The 27,409-nt window shown below is 41.6% G+C and overlaps 1 protein-coding gene across 6 annotated transcripts in view; it reads left to right on the forward strand.

Annotated features, from left to right (window-relative positions):
• The window catches only part of TRAF3IP1 (TRAF3 interacting protein 1), a 93,146-nt gene that overhangs the window by 16,103 nt on the left and 49,634 nt on the right, over positions 1-27,409 (forward strand). For 2 of the 6 annotated variants that reach the window (XM_074968245.1, XM_074968249.1), the window contains exons 7-10: positions 2,599-2,622; positions 4,605-4,680; positions 11,563-11,664; positions 19,932-19,952. In XM_074968245.1, coding sequence (XP_074824346.1) covers positions 2,599-2,622; positions 4,605-4,680; positions 11,563-11,664; positions 19,932-19,952 — 223 coding nt within the window. The remainder of the gene's footprint in view (positions 1-2,598; positions 2,623-4,604; positions 4,681-11,562; positions 11,665-19,931; positions 19,953-27,409) is intronic. The other 4 variants (XM_074968247.1, XM_074968251.1, XM_074968248.1 and 1 more) reach the window with 2 other exon arrangements.

Below are 27,409 nucleotides of genomic sequence, written 5' to 3' on the forward strand. Positions count from 1 at the left end.
CAGACCTTCTGAAGCATATGGTGCTGTTTATGGGGAAAGTGGCTACAGAAGATGGATAGGTATGTCAGTTAACAGTAAGGCAAAACACATTGAAAAGGTCTGTCCTGTTTTACAGATGACTGTTGAAACTTTTGGCAGTAGCATTTTCAAATATCCTCTCATTTTTGGCCACATCTATAGCGTCTGTTGTTTATTGCTACACAAGCTATGTTGCTCTGGAACTGATCATTTGGATCATCCTTTAAGTCACATCTAATGATGTTCTTTCAGAGGAGAATTTCTACTTGGAGATGAATTTCTACTGGAATACATATTAAAACAGTTTTACTGAATCAAAGAAAGCATAGCTGCTCTGAGAGAGACAAAGGCAGTAGTTCCACAGAGCTTTGTTTGGGAGTTTTCCATAAATATTAAAGTTCCAAATGACTGTCTTTTGATGGTGTCACTTATTCATGCTCCATTCATATAATGGAAGTCGTACGTTAAAATATACAATTTACCAGCCAAAATTCTCTGTCCTAGGACATTCCTTTGTGGCTGCAAGGGTTAGCTAGCATTAGCCAAAGTTGGTGGGACATCTCTTTACAGACTACAGACCTCAGGTAGTAAGTCATACCATCAAAATCACACAAGTTGTAAGGACCTTGACAAATATCGATCTTTGTCTGTTGCTGTTATGCATCTCAAATGGTCAGTAAATGGTGGCTGTTAAACAAAACTTTGATTCAGAATAATGACAACTGTTTTAGAAGCAAATAATGGGAATATAAAAGGTTGGAGAGAGATTCAGGGAACTCTCCAAGGGGGATAGTAGCTCTCAGTGCATTGGAAATGAGCTGAATTTCAAGTGTTTACTGTTCACGTAACGCAGCGGTACATTCATTCAGAGAATGTGCTAAATGCTTTATATTGATATGCAGACATGAGCAAAGCCTGGGTCTATATTTAAAAAACAAGCATAGGAATGTTGTTCTAATTAGGGTAGCGGTACCCTTTGGAAGATTCTGGGGTAATGGGTGAATTAGAATTACGCCCGAGAATAGGAATGCTGAAGGGTTGTTTTTTTTAATGTAGTGCCCAGTCTGTTGGACTTGATGATTGATAGAGGGAGAAGGGTATAACAAACTGCTAATACCTTACAGTACATGTATGAGTTGTATACCTTTTCTGTTGAGTGGGAGATACAATGGCCAGTGAGAAATATGAGAAGTCCAGTAAGTAGACATTGCTCCAATTTATATCCCCATGAGACCCTGAATACTAGGGTGCAAACACTAACTGCTCTTCCTCCCAGGTTATAAAGGTATATTCTCAGTATGTTACTTTTGTCCTTGAGTTCCCAGTTAACTACTTAGCCTTCAGACCACCTAGGAGTATAAAATCACTGAGCCAATGATTGGATCGTGAACACATTTTGTGTCCAGCAGTGTTCTAACCTCTGCCATGCCATTACTTTTGGCATGAGTCTTTTGTATGTCATGGTGACTTGTGAGGGCAGTGGAGCTCAGCAGAAGGGCTGTGGACATTGACAAAGGATTTTCATAATGTCTCTGCATTAAGTGTCTCGTTAATGTAGTGGTTGAACAGCATTGCCCATGTGGATCAGAAGAGGGATTTAAAAGCAAAAGTGGCAATCTCTCCGGAGCATATTCTCCTCTTGATCTGCTAGATTTCCAACGATCAGCATTACTTTTGTGCCTCTTACCACATAAATACAGCTATCAAAGGGGTGTAACTGCTGATACGGAAGGCCTGAGTACTAGATTTAGATGTAGCACAGACTTTTTTAACCTTCCCAAACAAATACAAGTAAGACCTCACAAAATTTGCAAGTATTTGTACTTACTACTCGGACTAAGTCTTAAATTAATTTTTCCAGACTAGTTTCAAATTGACTATAAAGTAAAAACGGTTGTAATGACTCCATTATTGACTGCTCTTTAAGGTCTCAGAGCCTCTGAATTTGTAAGAGAACAGAATTAACATACCTTTTTTTTTTTTTTAATCTCCCTTTGGAAAAAGTCAGATTGTAAACATGTGGCCTTTACCACAAAGATAAAAATTAGCTATTATTTTGCATCTGTTGCCATGGTGCATGTGTTGTACAAAAATGTAAAACCATGCTTTCAGTCCCTACCAGACGCAAATAAATCACTAAACCAGCTCTGTTAGAAGCCTCTCCACCTATTCTCAACTTCTTCCCCACTTGTGCTAATAATTGCATCACCAAAAGTCAGAAGAATGCTTGACCAGACCAGATGTGCCCCAAAGGCTCTCAACCCAGATTTTGCTGGAATGCTAGGTTTTATTTTGCCTCTTGCATAATGTTATGGATGTAAAAAGATGGTAGTAATTAAAATAAACCTCTTCATTATTACCTTCACTTGTGTTTGTAGTAGTTTTATTTTGCAGTAAAACTCAATACTTCCGAGAGTGAAACCAAAACATTTCCTATCTTGCTATGGGTAAAATAATTGCAAAAATATAATTGAATAAATGTTTATCAAAACCAGTTGCTTTATTCAATATCACCTGTTGTTCATTTTGTATAGTGACTTTTCTGACTGTAATATCTGTATGTTCTTGTTTTATTTCAAGCCCTCTGAAATTCTGAAGGCAGAGGTATGTGCCTTACTATTTTTGAGTGGCTCAAACTAGTTGTTAAATCTGACTTGCCCGTAGATTGCTTGCTTGTCCATAGGATGCCTGTAGTGACTAATGGCTCCTGGAAAAAGGTGAAACAATCACATAATTGCAACCACCATTTAAAAATAATTATTTTTCACTTCTGTGTTAGGACAAAATCAGTAAGTTCTCTCTACTGTCTGCATTCTTAACTCCCATTGTGCTCATGAACATTACTAGCACATAATGGGGAAAATATACCCTCTAAATGCAAATTTACAAACCCTCCTCTAGCATGTAATCTTCGCCTTCTTAATATTGATAGTGTCTCAAATTATTATCAAAGGGGTGCACTGTCTCCGTGCTTTCTTAGAAATTGATTCTAACGTTGTGAATAGGAATATACAGTAGTTTGTAAGCATACTTTTCCTTTCTTTCTCCTAAATTTCATTTTACTTCATATATGTCTTTTATGGTAAGTGTTTTCCTTAACGCATGGGTAGGGGTTCTACAGTCATGTATTTAAGTTATCACAGATGTAAGAAATATTATTGTGTGCTGTTTAGCTTAGAGCAATGTTCAGATTTGAGGGTGTATTGAAGAATTTTTTTAATAACCATATAGAAATGATCAAGATATGAGTCTGATTCATATTATGAGAATATGCATTATCAGTAGGGTTGGCAGTTATTCTTGGATGTAAAACACATGGGTTGTTAATTCATAGAAGCATTCAAGTGTCAGATGAGGGGGAAATCCTGAGAGGTGCTAAACATATTTCAGGATTTGGACCAAGATGCTGAGATATATAAAGGGATAGTGAATATAGCAGTGGTTCTCAAACTTTTGTACTGGTGACCCCTTTCACATAGCAAGCCTCTGAGTGCAACTCCCCCCCCTCCCCCCAATAAATTAAAAAACACTTTTTAATATATTTAACACCATTATAAATGCTGGAGGCAAAGCAGTGTTTGGGGTGGAGGCTGACAGCTCGCGACCCCCCATGTAATAACCTCATGACCCACTGAGGGATCCCGACCCCCAGTTTGAGAACCCTTGGAATATGGGAAAAATAAAACTGCTTTCTATAAATAACTAGTATGCTCTCACCTCATACTGTTCAATTTTGGTCACTACATCTTAAAAATGATGTAGACAAAATAGGAAAGTTCTGTAAAAGGGCAGTGAAACTGATTAGAGGTATGGTGGATGACATTAATAATGAATGGTTTAGTGAAAGCTACTGGGTGTTCTGTTCTCTCTGTGCCATGCTATAAGAACAAGGGAGCAATGGTTAAATGATGAGCTAATCTCCATCATTGGGTTCATCATTCAACCTGCAAGTGAGCAGAAGTCTTCTCAGCAAATTCAAAGACACCTTTTTTTGAGCAGGGGGATATGACAAAATAGTACTTGTCTGAAGACCTGTCTTTTTCCACTCTACCCCACATTTGGCTTTGGAGTGAAGTTTTTGTATGGTATGATCTCCCCTCCCCTGCCTGAATCTTCTGCTAGAGTAGAAGGAAACTACCTTATACCCCATGTACAGAGACCTTCTTTGGGGCAGTTGAGCCCCATCTAGTGTATCTGCTGCAGCAGTGGGAGTGGCAGACCCCTAGGGCACCCACTCCTACAGTGGCTCACTTCCCCCAGGTTGCCTTAACAGCGGTGACAATCAGTGCCCCTATCACTCCAAGACCAGCAGTGACACTGGAACAGTCTTTCTGCAGACTGGGGAGACATTTCTGCATTTGGGTATGCTTAGCTCACATTTGTGAGGTTCTCTCTTGAAACTCTGAAGGCTAAAAACGTCATTTGCTTTAAAACAAAAAAGGTAAGAAATTGCATTAATCTACGAAAGTTTCCTGCTTGCTAGCCCTTATTTTATTAATATATGTATGTGGATCTGTCTATATGAATGAAATCTAACTTACATTAATGTGGGGCTTTTTTTTTGGTTTTGTTTTTTTGTTTTTAAGAGTGAAAGTCCTGCAAGAATACCAAGGCAGTCTTCGACAAAGGGACCCAGGCAACGAGTCAAACCTGGAGCGGAAGGTAACTGTAAAGCATTTTTCTTTGTCTATTAAATATGCTTGAGAGATAAATAGGAATATCATAAATGTATAAAGTATCTTTGTTTACTATTTTATGCACAAAACATGTATTTATAAATCCAAATGGCAATTTTTTGCATAGATTGAGTGAGTAGATATATCTACCCAATTTAGCATGCAAAACAAAAATGACGACAACCAAAAAAACCCAAAACAAACCCCCCAGAAAAGCTGTGCATGCAAAATTTAAGGCACAAACTTAGGGCCTGATGTTGAAAATTTGGTACGGTTTATTAGATCATGACCTATGATCTCTAGAAAGTCTGGAAACTTTTTATTTTTTTCTGTCACAAAGGATGCTTCTTGATGCTCCATAAGCTATCAGGACTAAACAAATATTTCCTTTAAAACTCTGTATAAGTGTATGTGTGGGGGTGTGCACATGCTATGGCATTACTGAAAAATGGACAGCTTGTATGTATAGCTAAGTATCTAGAATTTCCCTTTCAATATGAAATCCTTGAGGGCAAAAGATTTGGAAAGACTTAAACTTGAAATACTTATTATAGGATGCCCTTCACCTTGGTATCTGGGTGCCTTTGCAAAGATCTCAATAATGAGACAAAACACGATGCTGCCCTGCAGCTTTTAAACTGATCACTTGACTAGGAACCCAGCATTTCATAATTTTATCAGTTGGTAAGACCTAGGCATAGAAGTGTATCTTAAAACTCTTTCTGAGAGCAGCCAGGGTCATATTTGCATTTATTTTGGGAGAGAGCAAATTCCAGAAGTGTGGGCCTGCAGTTAAGAATGTTCTTTCTCCAATACCTACAAGTCTTTGCTTCCAGAACATGGAGTTCCAGATTTGTGCATGAAAATCGGTTAGGTGCTTTTTTGGCAATGACAAGGTGGTTCGTAGAATGAATTGAGCATAATCCATAGTAACCAATAACTTAATTTCACCTTGCAGTAATTTGATAGACAGCCCAGAAAGTAGAAGACAGGTTTGATATGCTTTTATGAGTTCACCAGATTCAGAAGATGGTTGGATGAATTCTGGACTAGATAGGATTTTTGGGATAGCGTTTGCTTACAATTTCAGTCCTGAGAGGTGCAGAAGCATTGGTAACTGTAACACAACCCATATCTGACAGGATGGGGATCAATGTAGTCTGCAAGTCTAGCAATATTGAGGAGTCAAGTAGGATCGCTAGACTGCAGACCATGTCGATTAGGGAAGATGCCCCCAATTATTGGAACAGATACTTTTTGATAGGTTCTCTAAGTGCTTTCCTCAAACTCTCTGCATAAGATCAGGCTTGTCCAGATTGAGTTTCAGCTATCTTTTTTCATCCTGCCTTGGGGCTTGTCTAGGGTGTTGGAGAAGGATAGGGCGCTAGGTGTTGTCAGTACGCTGCTGACTTTGTAGCCCCTATTTTTTCCCACAATGGTTTCACCTAGAAGTTGAGGAATAAAAAGTGGGATGGTACTGAACGTTGTGGGATACCACTTCTGTGAACCTCTGATTAGGAGGAGCTAGTCGCTTATTTACTCTCTGGAAACAATCAGAAAGGAACAAGCAGGTCAGTCTGAGGCATTTCTGTGCCTGGTAGCTGTCCATTTCCCTGAGAAGATGGGAAGGAGTGAGGGGAGTGTAGCAGCAATGGGATGTGGTTTGGAATTGTGGCAGGATTATGGAGGATGCTGTTGCACCATTGACTGCACCTTGGGCTTTCCTTGGTTTTAATATCTCTGCATGCATTATGCTCAGAAGCAAGGTGCAGTCTGGAGTTTCCCAGTTTTAGTGGAATTCAATGGTTACCATCATATTTTTGACATTTGTGTATTATTTTGTCATTTGATTAAATACAAATACTAGCAGATGGCCAGTATTCAGAAACACATCTAATCTGAATCAAAGAATTTTCACATTGCTAGCGTGGATAGGCCGTGCTGTTGTGGCATATGCAGGAAGAAGCTAGATCTCTGTGTCACAGATGCTTGATCTATACTAAACCAGTTTAAACCGAAGTTTAGGAAGTCATGTGTTTCTCGTTTCTGTTCCTTTTCTCATTTTTGCCGGTTCTTGTACCCAAAGTGGCTGTTGTCATGGATGTCAAATGTCTTCTCTGTCAGAACTTTTGTGCTCTGAAACCACAGTATTCAATGATCAGTTTAATGCTGTGATCTTAGAAAAACCTAAGAAATACTCTTACTTTGTAAATAAATCACATTGTTTAAGGCACTTCCCTTACTGCAGAAGCGGGCACCAGCATTAGGAAAGAGTATTAGTACACCATCAGATTCTTAGCATACATGCTTGAATGGTTGTGTTCACATTGTCATCTTCTGGGTGTTACATGGAAAGTCACAGTGCTGTGAAGGAAAGGAAGCTGTAGCAAACAACTGTATGCTTATTGAGACATTTGATATTCCACCTTTCTCTCATTTCAAACATGATTTTTAAGTGAAATGTAGTACCATAGTGAGTGAAAATTAACTGTGTATACCAAGGTGAATCATATGGAAAAAAGAAAACTAGGTTCCTATCAATATTAGAAAATTACTTCTGTGCCATCTCCAAAAACCAAAAAAGCCCCATGGATAAATCAAGAAGAAAATCTTCCAAGAGACTCTCCTGGGTTTCCTGCTTTAGTGTAATCAAACTTTTGCTATGATTTGGGTTCATACTTAACTCGTTAACAAGAAAAAAAGAGTACATGTGAAAAGTGCCTACTTTGACAGCATGCAAACTGAAGGCATCTGTAGGACAGATACAGATGGGGCAAGCAGCAACGTAAGCCTTTCACTTGCCACCCTGGCAGCATACCACGACTGTATGTGAAAAGATCAGTAAGTAAAGATGTAGTTGTCTCCAAGTTTCAGTCCTTGGCCTCTGTCCCTAAGACTGTCCAAGTTATCGGTTGTGGCAATGGTTCTGTGATGGCCACACTTGCCCATTAGGAAGTGGACTGAGACCACCAATCTATTCATATGAATAGGCAATTTAAGTTATTGTATGGGGATCTGTTTGAATTCCTACAGACCATAGCAGACTTGAGCCTGATACCAACTCTTCACCTCTGTTGCCACATTCTCCTTCTAAGAATTTCTCTCTATCTACTTAGACCGTGTTTAAGTGAAGATTTTAGTCTTTAGTTAATTCTAGCTATGCCTAGGAACAGCTGTCCTGTACTTTGCAAAAGTGTAACCTATCTTGTTTATCTTTTAAGGTTCTTCATTCCAGCTGATTAGGTCACCACCTGTAGTTAGTAAGTGCATTAGATATGGTATTTGTACACCAATTGAGTCTATAACATTTCTTTTAAAATATCCTAAATGCTTATCTCATAACTTTCATGTCAGGAAGAAAGGAATCTAAAAACAGTGCAGCTAGTGTGTCAACTGAAAAAAAGCTTAGCCCTTCATATATGAAAGCCAGGAAGGACACTATAGTGAAACAGCTAGGTAAGAAGCAAACCTGTCCATTAACCTTGTCTCATGTTTTGGTACTTTAGTTGGCGTTTCCATATTCTATGCTCCCCCCCCCCCCCCCCTTACTTCATTCATTTTAACTGTTTAATATGGATCATACTTTTCTCATTTTTGAACACCTTAAAGATTTAACACTATTCACATTGGTTGCAGCAGCAATCATTCTGATTTTTACATTAATTTAGACACTTGCATTGATTTTTAAAAGGTGAATTTTCACTTTCTTCCTCTACCTGGTTTTTAAAAAGGTAAGAAATACTGCTGAGAAAGACTCACAGTTTAGGCAAGTGAGATGTTTAGTTCCCCACATCCCTTAGTCTTGGCTTGGAACATTCCTGCTATTCCAGCTTTTGTGCAGATTGCTAATCATGGTGTACCATTCAAACCACTTTGTCTGTGTACAGGACTCAAATCCCCTATGTTCAGAAACTGATCCCAAGCTAGTTTGGTTCCGAGGTGTGTCAGGTGAAAAGCTAACATGTTACATCAGATCATGGGTACAATATTGAATAGTACTTAGGCACCTGGTAGGATTTCCAAAAGTGCCAATGTGCCTTAGACCCATTATTTCCTGTGTTAATGCCTGTTGCAAATTATTTTGTGGCTGTTGGAAGTTTGTCAGGCGGCTCAGAGCTTTGAATGTTTTTTAATGTTAAATCTAAAAGAAATAATGCCAGGAAGAAAAGATGCTTGCACTACAAATAGACCTGCAAATGCAGTTGTGTTAATAAAACTGAAATGGAAACTACAGGAACCTTTCCAGCTTAATGAATACTCACTAATTATAGCCGATGATGCCATATTTTGCCCATCCTTATTATTAAGAATAATTTTTCAATATTGCCATTTTAAATTTTTTTAATGATCCTGTGTAGTTAAACGTTAAATCTACTGTCGTTCAAGTTGGTGATGAGCTATTTTCACTGTTGTAGCATGTCTTGTAGTAAAACTAATTGTATAGCAATGCAAATATTAAGTTAATCCATAAATTATATGTTGCAGTTGTCAGTGATGTTTAAATAACTCCTTCCATTAAATCAGTTGTGATTTTTGGTCTATAATTGTCTTTAACAGAGCATGTGAACAGCCTTCCTTTTAAAAGAATGAATATTTTTGTTTCATAACATTGTTTCACTAAAGCATTTCGTCCTTATGTAAAGAAAATACTAATTTTTGTGCAAGTGTTAGGAGTAGATCACTTACAAGATTTAAAGCCTCTTTGCCTGTGTATCCATGTCAAAAGTAAAATGTTTATAAAGTAATATAAAAATGTATCCTTTATATTGGGAGAGGAGGAAAGCTTGTGAATTTTACATTAAAAACATTTGTGAAATGTCAGTGGATCCACAGCCGTATCTGCATGATCGTCAAGAGTGTCATCTTGCCTACCCAGAAGGCAGCAAAAGCACTCCACCTTTGTGGTTTGTAAATCTGAAGAATAAACATATGGTAGGATGCTCTTGACAACCGAGATGCACGCTGGGTAGCTTGTGAACACATTACATAATGCAGCAACTGATTTTGAAATGTTTGGGATTATGTCCCTGATGTGTATAGTACATACCTCATTGTAAACTATTTTATGTCAGGAAGAAAGGAAGCTAGTAAAACTGCCACTAGTGTCTTGGTTGAGAAAGCAGCTAGTATATTAAAAGAGAAAGCTGAGTCAGTCACTGCAATGCAAGAGCCAGGTAAGAGAAAACAGTGCTTGGTATGTCATAGCTGAATAGGGTTTAATAACGTTTTATTAAACACTCCTGCAATAGCAGTGTCTTCCTTGCCTACCCTTCTAGCTAGTTGATGTAATATAGGAATTACTATACCAGATTAGCTCAGTGGTCCATATAGTCCAGTATTCTGTTTCTGACAGTTGTTACTAGCAGATGCTTCAAAGGAATCCTCTAGTGGACAATTATGAACTAACCTGTCAACGAGATATATTTATTCCTAAAACCATTAGTGGTTGGCTTACACTCTGATGTATGAGGGTTCATATCCCTTGTGCATGTAAATATTCTTTTCTAATGTACCTGGATGTTTTCACCATCCATACAAGGGTCTATTCCTTTTTTGATTCCTACTAAGCTCTTGGCCTCATGGATAGCTTATGTCAGAGTTATATAGATTGATTGTGTGTGGTGGTCCAAATTTGTAACAGTTTTAAATTCGTTGCCTTTCCTTTTCTGTGAATGTCCTTGTCTTCTTTTCTGATGAGCAAAGCTAAATAAGAGCACTTGATTTACCTTCTCTCTACTATTCATTACATTGTGTACCTCTATCGTGTCCCCTCTTGTTTCTCTTCTAAACAGTCCTAGTCTTTTCAATCTGTCCTTACACTAGTCTTTCCATGTTTTTAATCTTTTTCATCGCCTATCTCTGGACCCATTCTACTTCTGCTGTAGTTTTTGGGGCAAGGGTGACAACTGAACACATTATTCCAGCGAAGGCAAGCCATTGATTTATATAATGGTATTATAATACTTCTAGTATTATTTTCTGTCCTGTTTTTTATATGTCCTAACAGTTGGGTGGCTTTTTTGACCATGGATGCTCAGTGCGCAGAGGTTTCATTGAGCTGGCCACAGTGACGCCCTACCTCGTTTTTCAGAGCGGTTGCAGTTAATATAGCACCCAGCAATGTGCATGAGTAGTTCATATTATTCTTTCTGATATGAATTACCTTGCATTTGTTAAGTGTCCTTTCATTATACATACACCTGGGAAAGTAGTTTAAGGTAGTGGGCATATGAAATCTCTTCCATCATTTTAGCATGGACTGTACCAAAATAACTGTACTTCTACGTAGCATTAAAAAGTTGGAAAATAACCATGGATTTAGGCATTTTGTTATGTGATTAATTTCAAATTGTATGGTGCACATATTGCATATTTTGGAAGTAGTTACTTGATAACACTTCACAATTTTATTACTGAATACCATGTAATGGAAAGTTATTGGAACTGAATCAGTCAGTTATTTGCCATATAATCCAGAAAGCATACTTCAGTAACTGCTTAGGTTTTACTAGGTAAATACAGTTTCATTTAACGACTTACCCTGCTAGTAAATGATACTATATATTTGTAAACTGCTCCTGAATAGAATAAACTTTCTTGTGTTTGTAACTTATAGTTCAGTCTTTTGCTTCTTGGGATGAAAAACTTGCTGTGGTGATTTTTTTTTTTTTTTTTTTTTTGTACTTCACTAATTATGTGAAAAGCCATTGTAAATTTGTAACTTTCCTTATTTGCACTCAAGATAATTCATTAAACCAGAGTAATCTTTAAACAGGTAGTTAAGTGGATTAAACATTTAGCACAGCACTTTATTCTAAACCTTTATTATATCACTAATTTCTTCCTCTTGTAAATTCTTTTATGCTAGGAATAGTGGAAACGAATAGTCCTGCAGATAGTGTTTCAGATGAAAAAGCAACTAGCATATTGCATGCAAAAGCTGAACCCAGACCTGCAATAAAACACCAAGGTAAGAAGAGTAAAACCTTGTTCACTCCTCAGAATTCCTTATTTGGGTCCATGCTCTTAAGTACATCTGAGAAGTTAAGTTGTGTTCTTTTCTGCCTAATTCAGATGCTCCCCTATAATTTAATCTCACCCTGTAACTATTCGTGAACTTCATAGTTCAGAAATCATACCTTTCCTAGTAAGGTCTTTACTCCCTACTGAAGCAGAATGCCTTTCAAGTCAAAACTTGAAGATAGGTGGTGGTACTCTAATGAGTAGTAGAGATGAGCCACTCCACATCTATTCTCTAGTTGTATTCATGAATAATGCGATAATAGATTTGAGACCCTAGTTAGACATCCTAAAGCTTTATTTTCTGGTCTATTTTTATTCTATGTGTCCTTCCTATGGTGACCAAGCAACTATTGTTTTTCTCCCCACAAACTGAACTTTGTTGCTGGTGTGCTGTGGGGGGGATACAAACAATGCTGAATGGGAGAGGGAAGTGTGGTAACAGACTACATTGTTGTTGCACTTGCACTCCAGTGCAGGCAGAACTGTCAAAAGAAGCAATCAGCATGCTCCCTTACGTCCGAGGAGAGACAGGCCAGCTGCACCCCGTCTTGATGACTGTTCCCATCCCAGAATTGAGTGATTGCAGGATGTCTCCATTTGTTCAAGTCGATGGGTTTCCCCCTGCATATCTACAGACTGTCGCAGCCTGCTAATCCTGTACAAGATTTTAGATCAAATTCCATCTCCTCATCCTTATTTCACTATTTTAAAAACTCAGTTCCTGAGGATTACAATATAAGAATACCTAATTGAAAGGGTAAGTAGATGCTGTAACCAAATTAAAATTTAGAAACAAATCAAGAATGCAGGCTAAAAGCCTGTAGATATTCAGGGGGAAACCATACCTCATCGTCCCTAGAGATGTCAACAAGCTTTACTGGCCATGTATGATTTCCTTAATTGATCAGCCATGGCTAAATTCGAGGAGCAGGTGCCCGAGGCCTCATGTGAGGAGTTCTGGGCATTTGTTTCAGAGGACTGTTTAGTTGCCACAACATCTCTGAAATCCGCCATTGATGTTGCAGTTACTGGGGTCAGGGCCATAGCCTTAGCAGTAACCATGAGGAGGGCTTCTTGGCTGCAAAACTCTGAGATCGCTCTAGATGTCCAGCAAGCCATAAAGGACTAGCCCTTTGACAGCTGAGTCTTGTTTTCAGAGAGGTCGGATGACACTTTGCACTTCTTCAAGGATTCCAGGGCTACTTTGTGGTCCTTGGGAGTGTTCATGCCGTTGGCACAAAGATGCCCTAAGGGGTGGTGCAGCAGTAGCAATATTGCCCGCAGCATTCCATTCCCAAGAGAAGGAGGCGGGTGGTGGTGGTCGGGGACTCTCTCCTCCGGGGGACTGAGTCATCTATCTGCCGCCCTGACCGGGAAAACAGAGAAGTCCGCTGCTTGCCAGGGGCTAAGATTCGCGATGTGACGGAGAGACTGCCGAGACTCATCAAACCCTCGGATCGCTACCCCTTCCTGCTTCTCCACGTGGGCACCAATGATACTGCCAAGAATGACCTTGAGCGGATCACTGCGGACTACGTGGCTCTGGGAAGAAGGATAAAGGAGTTTGAGGCTCAAGTGGTATTCTCGTCCATCCTCCCCGTGGAAGGAAAAGGCCGGGGTAGGGACCGTCGAATCGTGGAAGTCAACGAATGGCTACGCAGGTGGTGTCGGAGAGAAGGCTTTGGATTCTTTGACCATGGGATGGTGTTCCATGAAAGAGGAGTGCTGGGCAGAGACGGGCTCCACCTTACGAAGAGAGGGAAGAGCATCTTTGCGAGCAGGCTGGCTAACCTAGTGAGGAGGGCTTTAAACTAGGTTCACCGGGGGAAGGAGACCAAAGCCCTGAGGTAAGTGGGAAAGCGGGATACCGGGAGGAAACACAGGCAGGAACGTCTCTGAGGGGAGGGCTCCTGCCTCATACTGAGAATGAGGGGCGATCAGCAGGTTATCTCAAGTGCTTATATACAAATGCACAAAGCCTTGGAAACAAGCAGGGAGAACTGGAGGTCCTGGTGATGTCAAGGAATTATGACGTGATTGGAATAACAGAGACTTGGTGGGATAACTCACATGACTGGAGTACTGTCATGGATGGTTATAAACTGTTCAGGAAGGACAGGCAGGGCAGAAAAGGTGGGGGAGTAGCACTGTATGTAAGGGAGCAGTATGAATGCTCAGAGCTCCGGTATGAAACTGCAGAAAAACCTGAGTGTCTCTGGATTAAGTTTAGAAGTGTGAGCAACAAGAGTGATGTAGTGGTGGGAGTCTGCTACAGACCACCGGACCAGGTGGATGAGGCTTTCTTCCGGCAACTCGCAGAAGCTAGTAGATCGCACGTCCTGGTTCTCATGGGCGACTATAATCATCCTGATATCTGCTGGGAGAGCACTACAGCAGTGCACAGACAATCCAGGAAGTTTTTGGAAAATGTAGGGGACAATTTCCTGGTGCAAGTGCTGGAGGAGCCAACAAGGGGGGGAGCTTTTCTTGACCTGCTGCTCACAAACTGGGAAGAATTAGTAGGGGGAAACAAAAGTGGATGGGAATCTGGGAGGCAGTGACCATGAGTTGGTCAAGTTCAGGATCCTGAGACAGGGAAGAAAGGTAAGCAGCAGAATACGGACCCTGGACTTCAGGAAAGCAGACTTCGACTCCCTCAGGGAACTGATGGGTAGGATCCCCGGGGGAATAACATGAGGGGGAAAGGAGTCCAGGAGAACTGGCTGTATTTCAAAGAATCCCTATTGAGGTTACAGGGACAAACCATCCCGATGTGTCGAAAGAATAGTAAATATGGCAGACGACCAGCTTGGCTTAACAGTGAAATCCTTGCTGATCTTAAACACAAAAAAGAAGCTTACAAGAAGTGGAAGATGTTAGAGAGCTTATTCCTTCACTCTCCCACTTCCCTGGTCCTTCTCGCACGAACAGAGAGCAACAATACCCGAAGTCCGAAGGTGCAAACAATTCGATGTTTATTGGGGTGAACTTCCAGCAAGCTTAAATACAAGTTCCTTTTTCCTTATTTTCGAATCCCAACTTACTTCCTGTTTGCCCCTAATTTATATAGTAATATTCTTAGCTATACCTTAACCAATCATTGTACTGAAATTTAACTAACCAATCCTAACATATTGTAACATGATTAGCTAACCAATTATATCCCACCACCTTAATTAGATTACACCCAGCAAAATTAATTATACAGCAGACAGAAACAATCACAGAACCAGACAGAGATTATACAGACAAACAATAGCAAAGTTGGAACTCTAATGACAAAACAATACAGAAGTGAGGATTTCACATCCCAGCTATTGATAAGTGAGTTCTTGCCAGACAGGATGCTATCAAACTAAGTTTCCTTTTACGTTTTCTAGGCACTTCCCTTTCTCTGGAGGTGATAGGAATTATCAGGACAGGATTGTATTCCTAACAGCCCAATAGCACCTTCTTTCAATGTGACTAGTTTGGAATGTGAGGATGTGACTGTTCGCTTCCTGGCTTATGGCTGCCTCTGCTGCTTAGCCAAAGGCCTTAGCCTAAGAACAGGGCCTCAAACAGTCACAGTAAGAGAGGGCCCTTACACCAGCAGACAGTGATTTTGATTCTTTCTTTTATACCTCTAGAACTAGCCAAGTGATAAGAATACCCCTAAATTCTTAAAGTACAGGCTTTTGCAGACAGGCCTGAATATCTATATCCTAACAGAAGATTGGACAAATGACCAGGGAAGAATATAAAAATGCTGCTCAGGCATGTAGGAATGAAATCAGGAGGGCCAAATCACACCTGGAGCTGCAGCTAGCAAGAGATGTTAAGAGTAACAAGAAGGGTTTCTTCAGGTATGTTGGCAACAAGAAGAAAGCCAAGGAAAGTGTGGGCCCCTTACTGAATGAGGGAGGCAACCTAGTGACAGAGGATGTGGAAAAAGTGAATGTACTCAATGCTTTTTTTGCCTCTGTCTTCACGAACAAGGTCAGCTCCCAGATTGCTGCGCTGGGCAACACAGCTTGGGGAGTAGGTGGCCAGCCCTCTGTGGAGAAAGAAGTGGTTCGGGACTATTTAGAAAAGCTGTACGTGCACAAGTCCATGGGGCTGGATGTGTTGCATCCGAGAGTGCTAAAGGAGTTGGCGGCTGTGATTACAGAGCCATTGGCCATTATCTTTGAAAACTCATGGTGATCGGGGGAGGTCCCGGACGACTGGAAAAAGGCTAATGTAGTGCCCATCTTTAAAAAAGGGAAGGAGGAGGATCCTGGGAACTACAGGCCAGTCAGCCTCACCTCAGTCCCCGGAAAAATCATGGAGCAGGTCCTCAAGGAATCAATCCTGAAGCACTTACACGAGAGGAAAGTGATCAGGAACAGTCAGCATGGATTCACCAAGGGAAGGTCATGCCTGACTAATCTAATCGCCTTCTATGATGAGATTACTGGTTCTGTGGATGAAGGGAAAGCAGTGGATGTATTGTTTCTTGACTTTAGCAAAGCTTTTGACACGGTCTCCCACAGTATTCTTGTCAGCAAGTTAAGGAAGTATGGGCTGGATGAATGCACTATAAGGTGGATAGAAAGTTGGCTAGATTGTCGGGCTCAACGGGTAGTGATCAATGGCTCCATGTCTAGATGGCAGCCGGTATCAAGTGGAGTGCCCCAAGGGTCGGTCCTGGGGCCGGTTTTGTTCAATATCTTCATAAATGATGTGGAGGATGGTGTGGATTGCACTCTCAGCAAATTTGCAGATGATACTAAACTGGGAGGAGTGGTAGATAAAGTGGCAGGTAGGGATAGGATACAGAGGGACCTAGACAAATTGGAGGATTGGGCCAAAAGAAATCTGATGAGGTTCAATAAGGATAAGTGCAGGGTCCTGCACTTAGGACGGAAGAATCCAATGCACCGCTACAGACTAGGGACCGAATGGTTAGGCAGCAGTTCTGCGGAAAAGGACCTAGGGGTGACAGTGGACGAGAAGCTGGATATGAGTCAACAGTGTGCCCTTGTTGCCAAGAAGGCCAATGGCATTTTGGGATGTATAAGTAGGGGCATAGCGAGCAGATCGAGGGACGTGATCGTTCCCCTCTGTTCGACATTGGTGAGGCCTCATCTGGAGTACTGTGTCCAGTTTTGGCCCCCACACTACAAGAAGGATGTGGAAAAACTGGAGAGAGTCCAGCGAAGGGCAACAAAAATGATTAAGGGTCTGGAACACATGACTTATGAGGAGAGGCTGAGGGAACTGGGATTTAGTCTACAGAAGAGAAGAATGAGGAGGGATTTGATAGCTGCTTTCAACTACCTGAGAGGTGGTTCCAAAGAGGATGGTTCTAGACTATTCTCAGTGGTAGAAGATGACAGGACAAGGAGTAATGGTCTTAAGTTGCAGTGGGGGAGGTTTAGGTTGGATATTAGGAAAAACTTTTTCACTAGGAGGGTGTTGAAGCACTGGAATGCGTTACCTAGGGAGGTGGTGGTGGAATCTCCTTCCTTTGAGGGTTTTAAGGTCAGGCTTGACAAAGGCCTGGCTGGGATGATTTAGTTGGGGATTGGTCCTGCTTTGAGCCGGGGGTTGGACTAGATGACCTCCTGAGGTCCCTTCCAACCCTGATATTCTATGATTCTATGATTTGCGCAGCCTTTCCCCCGAAACAATGGGACTGGCTTAGAAAGAGAGGGATAGACCCCGCAAGAGAGAGGAGTCCATGGGTGGGATAAAACCTAGTCTTGACCTTCATGGCCTCAACAAATTCATCAAGTACATGAGACTCCACATGGTCACTCTGTCGGCTGTCCTCCCTGCGCTAGTCTCAGAACGACTAGTTTGTTGGTCTGGACTTTCAGAATGGGTACTTCCATGTGGGCATTCTGTTGAGCCACAGGAAGTTTCTGTGTTTCTTAGTAGGAAAATGCTACTTTCAATATACGGTTCTCCTGTTCAGCCTCTCTTTTGCCCCCCTAAGTCTTCACCAAATGTCTGGTGGTAGTCATGGAATATATCAGGAGGAAGGGAATCCACATGTTCTTGTATCTCAACAACTGGTGGTTGAAGGGTGGCTCCAGAGATGATGATCTCACCCACGTCAATATCATGTTGCATTTGCTTGACCATCTGGGACTCATTTTAAACACCGCAGAGTCAATCTTGGCTTCTGCTCAAAAAGTCGAGTTTATTATGACCATGTTAGACTCCACGAGGTTGAGAGCATTCCTGCCGACCGACCTCTTCCAGGCAATTCAGCATCTGCCTCAGTCTGCAATCCCAGCCATCCACAACAGTTTGTGTGTGCCTGAGCTTGTTGCGCCACATGTCTGCCTGCACACAGGTGGCCCAGTTCGCCAGGTTGCACCTTCTGCCCCTTTCAGATATGGCTCAGGAGAGTTTACTGCCCTGTCTTGCATCCTCTGGATGGTTCACCTCCCGCCGCCAGTCCTAGATTCCCTTCACTGGTGGGAGTTCCCGCACAATCTGTGCTGGGGTCCCCCTTGCTCGGCCCTCTGACCAAGTCAGTGGTTACTGACACGTCCCTTCTGGGTTGGGGTGTGCATCAGGACTCATTGAGGGTGTAGGGCCTGCGGTCAGAATAGGAAGCCTTCATCCATATCAATGTGCTGGAACTTCGGGCTTACCACAAAGCAAGTTGTGCCTTGCAGAACATCAGACATTCAGTGGTTCACATACTCAGACCATACCACCACGATGTACTGTGTGAATAAGCAATGGGGGAGCATTCCAGTTTACTCTATCTGGAGGTGATCAATCTGTGGCAGTTTTGCATCAAGGGAAGACATCACTAGAGCAGCAGTCCAGTTGTCGGGGGTGAAAAATCGTCTTGAGGACCATCTCAGTAGAGTTTTTCCCCTGAGCCATGAGTGGTCCCTGGAGGAGAGTGTTCTCCAGATCATCTTCGCAACATGTGGCACCCCTGTGATCGACCTGTTTGCAATGAGGGGAAACAGAAAGTGTCGCCTATTCTGCTCCCAGGGTGGCCTCAGTCTGCGTTCCCTCTCTGATGCCTTCCACTGCAGCTGGCAGTTGGCTATTTATGCTCCCCCCCCCCTCCCCCCCCCCGCCATTCTGGTCATCCAACAGGTCATCCTCAAACTCGAGGTGGATCAGGCCAAGCTCATACTCATTGCTCCAGCATGGCTGAGACAGTGCTGATTCTCATACCTCCTTGCTCTGCCAGTTGATATCAATTCCCATATCAATTCCTCTCTTTCCCAGTCTGCTTGCTCAGGACTATGGGATCCATCATGTGATCAGCTCCCTGCACCTTAGTCGTGTTGCTACATGGCTGAATGAAGAGGAGGAGCAGCGCTCTGCGGCTGTTTAAGAAGTCCTACTCAATCATAGGAAGTTCTCCACTAGGATTGCCTACTTAGCCAATATCTAATAGGAAATCTTACTTGAGCTCTATTGAGAGAAATTTCTATTGTTCTAAAGGGAGTTTAGGTTAAATGATCCCTTTGCTGGCAATGGTTAGTTTCTTAAATTTTGCTAATTGGCGATAGGTTGGCTTAGATGTATGGTCACATGGGATATTCAATACCTTTTCAGTTTACTTTAGGAATTCTTTAGGAGTTATCATTCAGAGATCATTAATCTATTGCACCCAGATAATCACAGTGGAATTCAAGGCAGATGTCTGTCTCACTGCATTGGGCCCCCTTCAGATTTCCATACCAGTGTCTTTGCAGGCATTCACATTTGCAGCAACAGTTTATAAGAATTGAACATAGCTTTCCTTATAATATACGTAGTGCTTTAAAGGGTTTATAGGGTGCTTGTGATGACTGCTTCTAAATATTCTCATCTCTAAGTTTTTCTTTACACCTTTCATTTGTTAGCGTAATTGTGGATTATGCTACATTTATGTCGAAGTGAGGCAGCTCCCTATGGTCTGGTCAGGTGAAAACTTCAGGAGTTTCTTGTCTTTCATTAAAATTGTTTCAGCCCATGATTAAGACACTAATCTGTGTTCTGCATAATAACTACAGCATCATAGAACAGACTGTGATTCTATAGCTGGAGTACTCCACTAAATTATTTGCTCTCTGTGGTAATGATTCAGTCCCTTTGTGGGTTGTAGTTTTCTGTAGTTCTGTTTTAGTGCTAGAAGTCTGACTTGATCATTATTTTCTCTAGCAAGATATAGAATCTCTTATCTGAAGATTGATAAATGTGTTTTTTTTTGTTTGTTTTTTTTTTCAGGAGAATCTGCCAGTGATGCAGGTATAGTAAAGATTACATTGAAATATAAATAGCACTCACAAAATACCTATCCACAGTTAAAATTAAATTCGTCATTGTAGTATTAAATAATTTTTATAGTTTTAATAGTGTATTTTTATACTTACAGCAGTATATATTAAAGAACGTTTAATTTATAAACAAAAATGAAATATAAATGATCTCTGTTTTCACGCTTTTTAATTTTTTATTCAAGTAGTTCTAAGTCAAAAATAATAAAAAGTTACTCTAGGAGTTGGTCTGTATTTAGGGCTAAGTGGTGTTTCTGTATGTTTATTTTTTTAAATTACAACTGCTTTATATATTTTGAGAATAAGCAGACACTGCATGGAACTTGCCTTGCAAATACTGTAGGTAGTTATTTCACCATCTACTTCAGTGGCATTTCCATCTTCCACTTTCCTAATGTAAGTACAAGTTTAGAAAGACATTGGTCTCTCTCCTTTCCCCCCGTGGCCCCCCCCCCCCCATTTATGTGTTTACGGCTTCAATTTATGTTAAAGCTGATCTGCAAAATTTACTTCCCAAATAGCATGGGATGGATAATTCTGCTAGTAACTGCCTTTTAGAAAAATGAAATATACCAACTCTTTAAAGTCATTGGTATTTTGCTGTGATGTTCCACAGTCTGTTATGCTGTGATGTTGCAGCTACCATTTCCCCCTGTTGCACTTAGGAGCCCAGAAGAGTTCACTAAAGTGAAGTTTTATACGTAGTATGGTTTTCATCTCCAGGTTAAATAATATTTTAAAGACTCTGTAACTGCTCTATATAATAGCCATGCCATTTTCCTGGCTACTTTTAGGCCAACTCTGTACTCCAGCAGAGTTTATTGGTAGCTGTTATATCAAAGAGGGATGCATTTTGAGATATCTGGTTTCCCTCTGTTGCTAACTTGAGTACAGCTGATTTTCGTTTTAAAGGCTGAATTCAGTTAGCAGCCTGCACTCCTCGCTTAATTTTAAAGTCTTGCAGGGAACCTTTTAATGGGAGTTGGGTGTGCATGGAGGCCAGGAAAAACCACGCACACACTTCCCCCCAAAGTTAGAAGAAAATCATGATGCCAAGTGATGGCTTTACAGTGTGAATAGTAAAACTGTGCCATTAATAAACCAAATAGAACACATTAAAAAGAAAAGCAGTACTTGTGGCACATTGGCACCCTGACAGTAGGATTGTCTGGCTTTGTAGACTCCCTCCTCAGGCCCTACGCTACCAGCACTCCCAGCTATCTTCGAGACACCACTGACTTCCTGAGGAAACTACAATCCATCGGTGATCTTCCTGAAAACACCATCCTGGCCACTATGGATGTAGAAGCCCTCTACACCAACATTCCACACAAAGATAGACTACATGCCGTCAGGAACAGTATCTCCAATTAATGTCATGGCAAACCTGGTGGCTGAACTTTGTGACTTTGTCCTCACCCATAACTCTTTCACATTTGGGGACAATGTATACCTTCAAATCAGCGGCACTGCTATGGGTACCCGCATGGCCCCACAGTATGCCAACATTTTTATGGCTGACTCAGAACAACGCTTCCTCAGTTCTCGTCCCCTAATGCCCCTACTCTACTTGCGCTACACTGATGACATCTTCATCATCTGGACCCATGGAAAAGAAGCCCTTGAGGAATTCCACCATGATTTCAACAGTTTCCATCCCACCATCAACCTCAGCCTGGACTAGTCCACGCAAGAGATCCACTTCCTGGACACTATGGTGCTAATAAGTGATGGTCACATAAACACCACCCTATACCAGAAACCTACTGACCGCTATACTTACCTACATGCCTCCAGCTTTCATCCAGACCACACCACACCATCCATTGTCTACAGCCAAGCTCTACGATACAACCACATTTGCTCCAACCCCTCAGACAGAGAAATACCTACAAGATCTCTACCAAGCACTCTTACAACTACAATACCCACCTGCTGAAGTGAAGAAACAGATGGACAGAGCCAGAAGAGTACCCAGAAGTCACCTCCTACAGGACAGGCCCAACAAAGAAAATAACAGAACACCACTTGCCATCACCTTCAGCCCCCAACTAAAACCTCTCCAACGCATCATCAAGGATCTACAACCTATCCTGAAGGACGACCCATCACTCTCACAGAACTTGGGAGACAGGCCAGTCCTTGCTTACAGACAGCCCCCCAACCTGAAGCAAATACTCACCAGCAACCACACACACCACACAACAGAACCACTAACCCAGGAACCTATCCTTGCAACAAAGCCCGTTGCCAACTGTGTTCAAATATCTATTCAGGGGACATCATAGGGCCTAATCACATCAGCCACACTATCAGAGGCTCGTTCACCTGCACATCTACCAGTGTGATATGTGCCAGCAATGCCCCTCTGCTATGTACATTGGTCAAACTGGACAGTCTCTACGTAAAAGAATAAATGGACACAAATCAGATGTCAAGAATTAGAACATTCAAAAACCAGTCAGAGAACACTTCAGTCTCTTCGGTCACTCGATTACAGACCTAAAAGTTGCAATTCTTCAACAAAAAGACTTCAGAAACAGACTCCAACGAGAGACTGCTGAATTGGAATTAATTTGCAAACTGGATACAATTAACTTAGGCTTGAATAGAGACTGGGAGTGGATGGGTCATTACGCAAAGTAAAACTATTTCCCCATGTTTATTCCCCCCCTCCACCCCCCACTGTTCCTCACACGTTCTTGTCAACTGCTGGAAATGGCCCACCTTGATTATCACTACAAAAGGTCCCCCCCCCCCCCCCCCCCCGGTCTCCTGCTGGTAATAGCTCACTTTAAGTTATCACTCTCTTGTTATAGTGTGTATGGTAACCCATTGTTTCTTGTTCTCTATGTATATAAATCTCCCCACTGTATTTTCTACTGAATGCATCCGATGAAGTGAGCTGTAGCTCACGAAAGCTTATACTCAAATAAATTGGTTAGTCTCTAAGGTACCACACGTAGTCCTTTTCTTTTTGCGAATACAGACTAACACGGCTGCTACTCTGAAACCTGTCATTAAAAAGAAAAAGGCCTGACCTTCACACTAATCATAACAAAGCACTCTGAGTTAAGGCTGCCTAAATCTTCTCTAAAGCTCCATCACTGTAGTCTCTATGTAACTTAGTATTGTGCATATGTGCAGTCTCTCAGTCAGTGGATCTTAATGCATACTGTAATGTGCTTTACTAAGAAATTACTTCCTACTTTTATAAGCAATCTGTGGTATTCTTCATTCGTGTGGCATAGAGAAATATTATGCCTATTTTATATATGAGGAAACTGAGAAACAGGAAGGCTTACATGATTTGCGAGGGCCACACAAAGCCCGTCAGAGTCAGCAATGAGAATCAGAAAACCTGGTTCTTAGCCTAGATATTAAGTCACTGAACTATTTGTCCTCTCTTGCTTAAGGGTGATATGGCTTGTTAACTCCCAATTTCCTTATTCATTAGTTTGTACTATCAACTTTAATGTTAAAGTAGCATTTTTGTACATTAAATGTGTTCATGCCTATTCTTTTACTCTAACGAAGTAAATCAGTAGACTACGTATTCAAAATGCCTGGGTGCTGCATTAAGTTAAAATTAACTTTAAAAAATCCTTACTATCTTATTTGTCAATTAAAAAAGAAAGGGGATGTCTTACTGGTAATAAATGAATTGTTCAGGGCTCAGGGTAAAAATAAAAAAGTTAAGAAAACTGAACAAATGATATCCCAGTCAGCAAAGTACTTAAACATGTGAGTAGCCCCATTAAGTGCAATGGTGGCACACATGCTCAAAGTTAGGCATATGCATAAGTACCTTGATGACTCAGAGCCTGATTTACTGGGATGGAGCCATTCTTTGGAGGTATCAGAACTAAAGTTTATGGGGGCAGAAGACAAACTTCTTATAGAGGGTTAGTCTTCTCTTAGAGCACTATCTGAACAAATCAATACTAAATAGGAAAAGTCATTAAATATCTGTTTATACAAATTTTAAGATTGTTTGTAAGGGTATCGAATGCTTTCTGCCTCTAATATTGTTTTTTCTCATTTTTATGTTTACTTATAAAAAGTATCCACAGAAATACTGTTGCAAAGCCTGAGGAACTGTTTATATCCTGCTAACCTGCACAGTTATTTGTCAGAGAGAACAGAAAAAGAACTAGATAAATTCAAGGAGGAAAGGTCCATCAATGGCTATTAGCCAGGATGGGCAGGGATGGAGTCCCTAGCCTCTGTTTGACAGTAGCTGGGAGTGGATCACTTGATGATTACCTGTTCTGCTCATTCCCTCTGCGGGACCTGGCATTGGTCACTGTCGGAAGACAGGATACTGGTCTAGATGGACCTTTGGTCTGACCCAGTAGGGCCATTCTTATGTTTATTTAAACTCAGCGTGAAAAAGACAGATTCAGAAGACAATCTTCATAGGTTTAGCATGAGGAAATGTTGAGATTCCCTTTGACCAGACTAGTTTTGTATTCCATTCAAGGGTCGGGGTGGGGGATTAGTTGTATTTTATTAGAGTAATCTTTATAATACATGACATCAACTGTACTGAGATCATAATCATGTAACTATAACTAAACAAGAATTGGAAACACTAACTAATTGGAAATGCTAACAGCATTTTGAGATGTATAAGTAGGGGCATTGCCAGCAAATCAAGGGACGTGATCGTTCCTCTCTATTTGACATTGGTGAGGTCTCATCTGGAGTACTGTGTCCAGTTTTGGGCCCCACACTACAAGAAGGATGTGGAAAAATTGGAAAGCATCCAGTGGAGGGCAACAAAAATGATTAGGGGACTGGAACACATGACTTATGAGGAGAGGCTGAGGGAACTGGGATTGTTTAGTCTGCGGAAGAGAAGAATGAGGGGGGATAGCTGCTTTCAACTACCTGAAAGGGGGTTCCAAAGAGGATGGCTCTAGACTGTTCTCAGTGGTAGCAGAGGACAGAACAAGGAGTAATGGTCTCAAGGTGCAGTGGGGGAGGTTTAGGTTGGATATTAGGAAAAACTTTTTCACTAGGAGGGTGGTGAAACACTGGAATGCGTTACCTAGGGAGGTGGTGGAATCTTCTTCCTTAGAGGTTTTTAAGGTCAGGCTTGACAAAGCCCTGGCTGGGATGATTTAGTTGGGGATTGGTCCTGCTTTGAGCAGGGGGTTGGACTAAGCGACCTCCTGAGGTCCCTTCCAACCCTGATATTCTAGGATTCTATGAACACTGTTAGAGGGGAAACAGCAAATGTAAATATTTAATGGAATGAAATAGAAGCTTGTAATTGCAATAGATTTTAAATGTCCTAATGTATGGAACATGATCCTTTTTATGAACTTCATGTCCTCTCTCATATGTACCTTGTATAATGAACAAATATGAAGTTAAGAGGAAAAAGTTGCTATGTTACTTTCGAAGAACTGGAGGAGAGAGTGAAATCCTTGTTCTTCATGTGGTTGCAACTGTGTGAGCATGCCCAGCACAACAAAGCTGGAGAATTTTGCCTAGCAGTACCTGTAGGGACAGAGCTTGCACCCTTTTCCCTCATAGCCCCTCCCATGGCTATAGAAGGGCAGCACTGCCCTCACCCGCCTCAGTTCCTTCTCGGACTCTTGCTGTAGGCAGTGAGTCTTCGGTGAGATTTTTTTTTTAAACCCCGCACTTACCTTCACAGTTTTTTCTGTTTCTTTGGAATATAGTTATAGTTGGTTAGTAGTACCTGTTAGTCATAATAGTTCGTAGTGGTAGTAGTAATTAATTAGGTAGTTTCTCCTGGTGGAATGCCCTCACCAGGGTTTAAAGTTTGTCCTTTGTGTAGGGTAGCTATCCCCAATAACGTCCCCCACACTTGACGTTTATGATGTCTGGGGGAAGGGCATATTAGAGAGAGGTGCTCCATCTGTAAGCTTTTTAAAAAAGAGGACACAGGTGGCTTGAGACTTAAGATTAAAGCAGCATCTTCTCAAGCAGGCCCTGAGCTCTGCCTCTGCACTGGGGACCACTCTGGAGCATCAGGCCCGTCAGAGGTACTGAGGGGCCTGAACTAGTACAGGCTGGGTCTTCTCAGCTGAGCGCAGTTTCCTCGTCAGAAGGAAGAGGGATCTCTCTTCATCAGGTCCCCCATGCAGATGTGTATTGCCAACCAGCATGTGCTATTGTATAAAAATGACTTTGTGAACTGGGACCCCATGTCCAAATTTGTGGATAAGTTACCAGAATCCTTCAGGGAGGAGTTCAAGGCTTTTGTTGCAGAAGGCCGTTTAGTGACCAAGACATCATTACAGTCAGCTCTGGATATATAGTGGATGCTTCATCCAGGCTAATGGCTTCAGTCTTTACAATGAGAAGGATCTTATATGGTTGCAAAACCCTGTCATAGCTTGTGAAATCTAGCAGAGCATAGAGGACTTGCTGTTTTTGGTCACCTCATCATTACTGAGAGAAATGACGAGACATTGCATTCCTTTAAAGACCTCCAAACCCCCCGTGCTCCTTGAGGATTTATGTGCAGGCCCCAAGGAGACATGGCTTTGGTAGCCATCGACAACAGCAGCAATATCCCCCTCAGCGATATTTCCATCAGTCCTCTACTCTATGAGGTAGCAGGATTTCTCCAGAAAGGGGCACAAATTGCAGAGAAGACTTTCTGGGTCTAATTCTAGCCAAACGGCCCATCTTCTTGTCTCGTGGACTTGACAGCCTATTTGACTTGAGTCTCAAGAGCAGGACTCCAGCTTGGAACATCACTTTCCTGTCCTTTCTGTTTCAGGACAGGTTGTCCCGCTTCTGTAGTACTTGGGAAGCTATAATTATAGACAGGTAGGTCCTTAGCACTATGTGATCGGATTACGCTATTCAGTTCATATCCAGTCTCTCTCCTATCATTGTTTACTCAGCAGGTGCAAACCCTGTTGTGCTATGGGGGTCATAGAGGAGCTTCCTCCTTATGTTCATGGAAAAGGATTCTACTCCCAGTACTTCCTAATCCCCAAGTCCAAGGAAGGAGAGAGACCTATCCTTGATCTCTGTGATTACCCTGACTACTGTTCTTTCTGCACTGAATCATAATGTCTGGTTTGCTGATGTCTTTCTCCAATATGCTTATTTTCAAATGAGGAATCTTCCCAGGCCACACAAAGATTCTGAGATTTCTTGTTGCTGGCCAACACTACCGGTACACAGTTCTCCCCTTTGGTCTATCTTCAGTCCTGTGGGTCTTTACCAGATTGGGTGACCGTGATGGTGGCGGCAGCCTTTCTCAGAAGGAGAGGGGTTCATGTCTCTCTGTACTTGGACAATTGGCTGGTGAAAGGCACATCCAAGAAGCAGGTCCTCATTCATGTCCAGTTCACTTGGACCTTTTCGGTTAGCTGGGTCTGATCCTGAACAAAGGAAAATAAACTCTAATCCCAACTCAAAAAATTGAATTAATTG

This window comes from Natator depressus, chromosome 11, assembly GCF_965152275.1.
Source record: "Natator depressus isolate rNatDep1 chromosome 11, rNatDep2.hap1, whole genome shotgun sequence".
NCBI lineage: Eukaryota > Metazoa > Chordata > Testudines > Cheloniidae > Natator > Natator depressus.